We start from the raw sequence: 8,505 nt of genomic DNA, 5'->3' as shown, positions 1-8,505 counted from the left end.
CAACAGAACAATCCAAAATCAATAGATTATAAACATGACCGTAATTCAATACAAGTATAATGGTACTTTCACATATCTGCCGGGCTAAGTGGTTTTTAAAAGTGTTTTTTCGTGTAATATTGCTGCGCACATTTTCACGTCTTTCACAGTTTAAGAATTTTTAAATTTTGTCTTATGTTTAAAATGTCTTTTTTTCTTTTTAAGTATTTGCTTTAAACTCCATAACTTTGACTATTTTTTTTCATCATGAGTTGATGAATGAGATAAAAAGATTTTTTATCACACACAAACAGTTAAGTCAACAACTTTTAACCAGATCATGATTCAATCATGATGTTGAAGCTTTGCCATTGACAAATTTCAACCACCGTTGGCCAAACAATGTTCTCTGAATTATGCGTAAATATCACGGAATACCTCGCTTGGTGGCAATTTTCTTTCGCATCATAGCACCAACAGTTAATTCGTTTCGTTAAAATGTGGTAAGTACTGCGCAACATTCGAAACGCCTGGTTTTCAAAATGTTCAGCTTTTCTATATTTCTTTTTATCCTTATTCCACCATATCCTCGCTACATTTGCTGCCCTCAACCCTCTTCCGCGCTGACCACAAAATACCATCTTTTCTTCTTTGCGTTTTGCTTGCTGCAGTAACAATCAGATCGAGAAAATATGTATAACACATTGCGTAGCATTTCATACTGCCCGGTTTAGCCGGTCACAAGTAGAAAGTATAGGACATCCAAATCGCTAGTCCAGCCTGCGGTTTCGTTCGTGAGGGTAAGGGGGTAAGCCTTTGTTTTAAGTACAAAATTGTAATAGATAAATAAAACCTACAAACTAACATTGGTCCTAACAAAATTCATCTTTAGTCAACGCCTAATTAAGTACGAAGATGCCGGGTTAAATGGGGATGATATCCAATCTTGTTTGCTGGACAAGTCAACTTCAAATTTTCCGGAAAGGAAAATTTAAGAGAAAAAGAGTAAAAGAAAAGCATCTAGAGAAAATAGTCACACTATGCGCTCGAAGAAAGCGGTTTTCTGTTTTAGAGACGGTAAAGAAGTGTATGTTTGATTTTTGTTTTCGATTTTTGGCTAATACCGGCAACACTTGCCACGGCTCTCAAAATTCAATTACCTTCACGACTATCCACAATCCAACACCTTTGAGAGAATGACAAAGGAGTTGGAGGTTTCGATAAATATTTTCTCACTAGCTAAACGTGTAAAAAAAAGAACAATCCAGCAAATGGGATTTGCTAGGCAGGACACAGAACTGCTACACGCATAGGACATGGCGTCCGGGGGGACAGTGGAATCGGGGTATGGTTATTTACATAATTATATCTCCAACGGTTACCGTGCTGGTGCTGCTGCAGGCGTCAACTTTGGCAGTCGTGGGCAGACAAAAGCGCCGACTAGGTCGCCGTTGGGCGCCGTTGCGGTCGTCGTCGTCGGCGTCGTCGGTATCGATCGTTCTGCCTCGTTCACGTTCCACGTCACGACGTCGGCTCCGATCGTAACCGTGGTGAAGTAACAATCATTTCTTCGTAAAACTGTTGCTCGATATCACGTTGCTGAGAAAGGAATGTGTGGCTGGTTTGGCCCCGGCCGTACCCGTTGGACCCGCCGCTGCGTTCGGTGTGATGAAGGACAGTTCCGGTAGCAAATGCATCTGTGGCTGCTGTGGTAGCCCACCGATGCCCGCCTGGTGATGTTGGTGGTACGCGTGGTGATGGTGGTGTGCGGGATGCGTTGGCACTCGCGATGCACCGCCAGCGTTGTTGTTGTCTGGTCGGCCATAGAACTGTTGCTGTGGTGGTAGCCCCGCGTACTGCTGGTGGTACGGCAAAGATTGCTGCTGGCCTGTTGCCGCAGCAAGTGAAGACATCGGATTATAATACAGACTGTTACTGTTCCAGGAGCTGAACTGGGGCGGCGGTAGCTGCGGTTGGTTCCAGCTGTTGAACGCCGCCTTCACTCCACCGGCTCCTCCGGCGGGTGGTCGAGAATAGTTGAAGTTGTTTTGACTAGACGAAAGACGATTGTGTGATGTAAAACCGGCCGTCGTTGGCGTACTCGAAATGAAGTCAGTCCATTCCTCTTGCGCTACACTGGACGACGGGGTTGCCGACGATGTGTCTGGTGCCTTCTGCTGATTCGTAGTAGCTGATGCTTTCGGAGGGACGGAAGTTTGCATCGGCTTGGACGAGATGAAATCCGTCCATTCGTCCTCTTCAGTCGACGAAATTGGCTTCGAGCTCGTTGCTACGCTTTGGTTGCTATCTGCTTTCGGAACCCCCGCCGCTGGGACGGCCCTCGTTGCCGGTGCTTTCGATGATGCAGGTTTGGCAAAGGCTGCTTCAAACCGGGCCAGCTCATCGGGATCGATTCCCGGCTCGGGCCAGTTGATCTGGGACATCGACTGGGGGCCACTGCGTGAATGCTGCGCATCTTTGCCACTCGCCGGTGTGGAAGCCTGCTGTGGCAACAGTATCGCCGGACTAAGCAGCATCACCGGCGAGCTAGTGTTCGAACGATTGTGCTGTTGCACGTTCGAAACGGACTTGTTAACTGGCTGCGAAGCGCTACCAGTGGGTATGGGCGCTGGTGGTGGTATGGTGGCCGCTTGAAATTCGGTAAAATCGTCATCCTCACTAGCGATCGGATCTTCTGCACCATTTCGTTTCCCTCCGTTGGGAGCAGTGACGGATCGGTCCTCCAGTTCCTCCGTTGGGGAGTGTCCAATCACCGGCCGTGCGTAAGACGCTGCCATTGGTCCGGGAATGGCTGAAGGCGGTACGTTAACGGGCACCGATTGGAAGTCGTTGAACTCATCAAAGTCGGGTTCCTTCCTGATTCCGGCAGCTGTTGTTGCTGACGGTTTGTCCAGACTGTACTCGACATCATGATACTCGCGCACAACAATATCACGATCGGTAATATCACGCGACACCGGCGTACCGCCCCGGCTGGGCGTAAAAATGTGTGTTTCCTGCAGCTTGATGGTACGCACCAGCGGTACGTTGTTGGGAGAAGTGGAAATTGACATAGGTTGCTGCTGTGGTGGTGGGGAGGGATAATGCTGAACGGGCCCTGGCTCTTGATTCGCGTGTGGCAGGGTGGTAGCATGCTGAACATTACTACTACCAGCGGTGGCGATGGCGGCTGCTGCGGTGGCGACGTTGGCGGTGAAATCTAACGAACGAACGTCATCGTCATCCTCTAGGTGTGACGACGGTGGCGGCACCGCTGACGCTGGCACCGCAGCCATTACTGCTATGTCATCTGCAGCAGTCGCGCCTGTGTCTTCTGGGATTTCCGGATCCAAAATTTCGCCCTTTGGCCCATCCGCGGGCTGACCAGTGGTGGCTTTTTGGAGCATTTCTTGGACACCTTGATTGAAAGATTGAAGATTGATCGTATACAAGTGTGAGTAACTTTAAATGGCATGGTAAGAGAATGGCAAAACAAGGCCGAAAATGTGTGCAAACAGAAAAATTAAATAAGAATCCAACTCGATGTTACAGAGCCAGCATTCTGGTTTTGCTTCACAGATTGTCTTATGCACTATGAAGGGCTGCTCAATTTATTAACATTCAGCCCTGTGTAAATATTTCTTCAATAATAAATACATAACGGGTTTTCCCCAATTAGATGGTCAATCAATTGTATGTCGGCTAATTCTAAAAAAAGTGTGTGAACCTAAAAAAAACTCTTCAGTATCTTGATTATGTTGACTTTTCTAGATATTCAGACAAAATTTCCAAATGATAATAATTTTGATTTTAAGCTAACTTATCTTAACTTGATTTATTGTATTTAAAACCAATCACCAGCTTTTGGTTTTTAGATACTACCCGGTTGGCGAAAATTTAAATTTTTGCCGCTACTATGTAGTTCCAGCATGAGTCCCAGCAATTTGCCATGGAAAAACTTGCTGTAACTACACGATAGCTGCAAAAAACTGGATTTTTTGTCAACCGGGTACTAACAAATTTTTAATTTTCGGATAACGAATAATTTAACAGCTGGTACATTAATTTGAATATTGTACGCTGTGCTTCTATGTCTCTAGCCAGTAAATGAAAGAGTAACTATTTAAAAACAGTTAACAATAACTCGAAACTCCTGCGAATGATGGAGAGTCTATTGGTTATCCAGAAAGTAGAAACTATTACGTCATTCAACATTTTCAAAAAGAATACATATTTTATGACCATCCAATCGGGAACCATCCTCTATCAAAATAGAATAGAATAGAACATCATGGCATGCAACAGATGTCCTGTAGTTTGCAGATAGTATGTACATACCCTACCCAAACAATACCATGCAACGCAAAATCCACACCTACTAAGTTTTGACCACAAATGAAAAACCCAAGTACATGCAGAACGGAAATCTATGCAGGCATGCATTGTTTTTTGCAATAAAAATCGTAACCGATTGGAGAAGGTATGGAAAAAAGATAGAAATAGATGAGAGTGAATCAAATCGTTCCAGCATGATGATGTTTCTATGCGCACAATAAACCAAAAACAAAACTCATGCATCAGTGGCATTGAAGAACAAAGTAAAGTAAGAATAAAACGCAGAATCACGACATCAACGAAGGAGGCCAAGAAGGTTTGGCGCAACTTACTAAGATCCAAATAATCGTCAAACGATTGCGCACGAACGGAAGCGGAAGTAGTAGTGGTGGGTTCCGGGCGGTGGTGCATTGCACCGGGTGCCATCAGTTCGAAACCGCCGACCAGTTGCCGATCGGTGATCCGGTCAGTGCCGGAGAGCAATGGGCAAGTGTTGCCGATCACCATCATGCCCACCGGCGGTGGCATGAGGAGTGGCGTCGAAGTGTGTGTAATTATGTTATCCGTCGGTGTAAATTCAAATTCAATCGGCGTAGTTGGCGTTGTGGTGGAGGTGGAGATCAGTAAATCGCGATCGTCGGCAAAGGAAAGCAAAGCGATAGTACAATCCAACGGTGCGCGAAGAGGGTTAACATCCGTGCCAGCAGTAATGGAGCAATTTGCGTCGATTTTCGTTTGCGATTGTCGAACATTATTACCACCGGTGCCATGTTGTTGGTTCGGGCGGTAAGTTTGCGTATGGTTTGTTGATGCCAACAACAGGGTTGTTGGTGCAGTAGACGGTTGTATAGGTGGTTGTTGTGGTTGTGGTGGTAGTGGTGGTGGTGGTGATGGTGGTGAAGTTCGTGGTAAGGTTGGTGATAACAATAGAGGTGTTGTTATAGTTGTTGATGTTGTTGCCGCCGGAGTTGTTGGCGAACATTGCGGTAGTTGCACAGTGTTAGCAACGTAAGACGTGGACCGGAGTGCAGGGGGGTAGGAGGAGGAATCAACATTTATTTTATCGTTCAGACTTGCCATCACCTCTAGCTGTTCTAGGTCCAATAATAAAGTGTGTGCATGTGATGCTAAGGGAAAGTTGGGCGGTTTTGTAGGGGTCGTTAGGGGTATTGTTGGAATTCATTAGATGCGATCATGTTGATTGGTACATTATATATTAAGATATTGATTGATTCAACAATGAACAGAGATACAAAGGAAAAAAGAAAGAAAAGAAAATAGACATTGATTGAAATATGAAGCTGCAGAGAGCAACAAAATTTTATGTGTTTTGCATGTAAATTGTATGTTTGCAATGATAGATAGCGGAAAACACGTTATAGATGGACTTTTTATGACGTGGCACTTTTATGAAGTGAACTTACATTGATTTCTAAGTTAAATTTCAACATTTCCTCCCCGAATGTGGAAAGAATTGAAAAATGGAACCTACTCATATGAAAGGCAAAGGCCATATCAGAGGAAACGGCCATTAAATTATATACGCAAGAGGAACAATATTAAATATGGTTGAGGTCATGTTCAGGTTTGTATACCATTCTAGCACTATGGGTTGTTAATCTTAGTGCTTGAATACCTAACATATAAATGGATTCAAAGGTGCATCATCAAGGGGAGACCACAAAGTTTATTTTCGCTAATATACAGCCATTTGGTGAGGGAAAATAATAAAATTTATTAAAAGGCCAAGCGGTATGAACACGATGTTACGGTGATGGCGCGAGGTGAATATGATTGTGAAAAAAATGTATGCGTTAAATAAAATTCGTTAACAGCTTGCATTGCTGAAAACAAAACAAGTTAAACCAAACGAAACAAGTGTCCACGACGGTGGGAAAGTTTGGGGGCCAACAGGAGACGAGGTAGATGAACGATTGCTTACCTTCAAGTGGATTCACCAACCCCGAGCTATTCCAATCGAACTGCACGGCCGGAACCGACGATGAGCTTGGTGCAATTGTCGGTTGAAGTGGATCGAGACCAGCGACCATCGGGCCCACAACCTTTGACGCAATAGTCGACGCGTTGGCATGTTTCTCGTTGGCGGCTGAACCGGAATCTTTGGACGCCATGGCATCCGGTTTCAACGGTTCCAGAGGGTTAAAGCTAAGGTTTGCTGCAAATCGTGGCATTGAGCTATTCCATTTAGGCCCGTACATCTGCAAACAAAAGGATTGGTTCAGTGGAAAACCCCAACTTGAAACTATTCCCCAACGACTTACAATATTTCGCGAATCGATTCCAAGTGCGGTAACGAGCGCCTTGCTGCTCGTAGACTTGCTGTACTGATAGGTCAGCGCACTTGTATTGTCAAAGTCTTGCAGCTGGGAATGTAGCGAGTTGTGAGGAATGCTATGTCCCACCGCCGATAGCTGACCCGTATCTGAACTGAACGGTTCCGGATTGATGCTGGGAAACATCGTTTCGAGCAGACTGTGTACATTTTCCAGTGAAAATGAAGGTACCGAAGCGATCGGCGGGTTGCTAAAGGCCGACTGCTTGAAATCGCTAAACTCTCCGAAATCATCGTCGTCTTCATCCGCGGGTGGATCGTTAATGGGCTTTGCATGGGCAGAGTTAAACATTTCACTTTTAACAGCAACTTCTGAACACGCGTCCTTAGTCGATTCTACTTGGAATGATGTCGTCGGTGGTGCCAGCGATATGTTTGCAGACTTGGACGCGACAGGTTGTTCCGAGAAAGTGGCAAACTCTTGGAAATCGTCAAAGTCATCTTCTGGCAAGCCTTGCTCGGAGGATTGATTCTTTCCTGACGCTTGCTGTTCGACATTCGGCATCGACTTGGCTTCTTCTAGTGGAGTTTTTACCACAACCGGATCATCGACTGTCGCCGGAAAAGATGCTTGGAATGAGTCAAATTTACTAAAATCAGCATCGAATGTCGCAAAATCGGTACGGCTTTGCTGCGAGACAAAGTTGCTGTCCGCCGACGGTGTCGATTCCAGTTGAGCGTAGTCATCCAGCTCGAACGAGACATCGTTTGCCGTTGGTATTTCCAGCACGACGGAGGATCGTTCGTTTGAGGCGGTGGTAAAATCGGTAAAGTCGTTTTCCGTGTTATCGTCAAATCGACCACCCTCCTGAATTACGGGTGTAGTTCGCTCGGCTGTCGTCGGGACGGCCACCGCTGGTAGATCAACCTCCGTCTCAATCCCCGACCCGGTAGCTGAGCTCGGGTTCGGGTGGGTAGGGACGTGATCGTCATCTTCTGACTTCGACGTGTCTGCATCGAAGTGCAACGATGGTAGGCTGACACTGTCCTCCGGTGGTGGTGGTTCAGGCGGTTGTGATGGGCAACCGAAGGGTTGAAAATCGTAATCCTCCTCGTCTACCGTCCCGCTTACCGCTTCTTCGTCATCTTCATCGAAATCAACGTTCGCTGTCGGTAATATCAACGAAGGAGGGCTATCATTTCCAACTCGTGGCACAAATGTGCCTTTAGTTTCTGCTAATCCCGGGATACTTGTGACTTCTTCCGTTTCCTTCTCTATCACAGGTTCGCCAGGAATCAGTTTCGGGGTCATCATTGGTGGTACCGTTGCGAAGTCTCCAAAATCATCCTCCAAACAATCCGCCCGACTGTTGTCATCGACATCAATTCCGTCATCATCTGGAATGTCCTCCGGTCCGTAATCATCGGCATCGTCATCTGCGTCGTCGAAATCAATCGGGGGAGGTGTATGACAAACCAGTGGTGGAATCTGACTAGACATTTCTGCACACAGGTGTTGCCGACGACCTTGAAATGTTTCATTTAGAATAATTGCTATTTGCTGCAAAATTAAAAACAATCCGGAGGCCTACCATACCTGATTCCTTACGTTCGATCAATAAATTATTAAGTAAAACCGCCGCTTCTACGATATTTTAGCTGCAGTTGGTCACTTTTTCTCCAGCACTTTGTCGTCCAGCAATTTGCCAGCAAATCAATACACTACACGACGACTCTCGACGACCCGCAGTAGCAGATCGAACCCGCTGTCAACTAAACGGTTTCAATCTTAATCATGTAACATTTTAATCTGCGTTGAGCAACGTGTAAGCAACAAATGTTTTTCGTTTCCACTGATTCACCATTTCACTAGTGCAGAAAACATGAAATTTTCCACT

At 45.7% G+C, this 8,505-nt stretch overlaps 1 protein-coding gene across 1 annotated transcript; it reads right to left on the bottom strand.

Annotated features, from left to right (window-relative positions):
• Nucleotides 1–463: 463 nt before the first annotated feature.
• Nucleotides 464–8,430, bottom strand: LOC131261070 (mucin-2). Its single transcript, XM_058262975.1, has 5 exons — nt 8,205–8,430; nt 6,597–8,134; nt 6,257–6,533; nt 4,647–5,441; nt 464–3,397 (listed from the first exon to the last, which is right to left on the bottom strand). The coding sequence occupies exons 2-5, from the start codon at nt 8,106–8,108 to the stop codon at nt 1,542–1,544; spliced, it is 4,440 nt and encodes a 1,479-aa protein (XP_058118958.1). The 5' UTR covers nt 8,109–8,134; nt 8,205–8,430; the 3' UTR covers nt 464–1,541.
• Nucleotides 8,431–8,505: the final 75 nt, after the last annotated feature.

The sequence above is a fragment of the Anopheles coustani genome, chromosome 3, assembly GCF_943734705.1.
Source record: "Anopheles coustani chromosome 3, idAnoCousDA_361_x.2, whole genome shotgun sequence".
Classification (NCBI taxonomy): domain Eukaryota; kingdom Metazoa; phylum Arthropoda; class Insecta; order Diptera; family Culicidae; genus Anopheles; species Anopheles coustani.
This window is presented reverse-complemented; position numbering and strand designations above follow the sequence as displayed.

Coding starts and splice junctions, on each gene's coding strand:
- LOC131261070 (XM_058262975.1), bottom strand. CDS start 8,108: ATGTCTAGTCAGATTCCACCACTGGTTTGTCATACACCTCCCCCGATT. Junction 6,534..6,596: donor GAATCGATTCGCGAAATATT/GTAAGTCGTTGG, acceptor TTTTGTTTGCAG/ATGTACGGGCCTAAATGGAA. Junction 5,442..6,256: donor GTTGGTGAATCCACTTGAAG/GTAAGCAATCGT, acceptor ACTTTCCCTTAG/CATCACATGCACACACTTTA.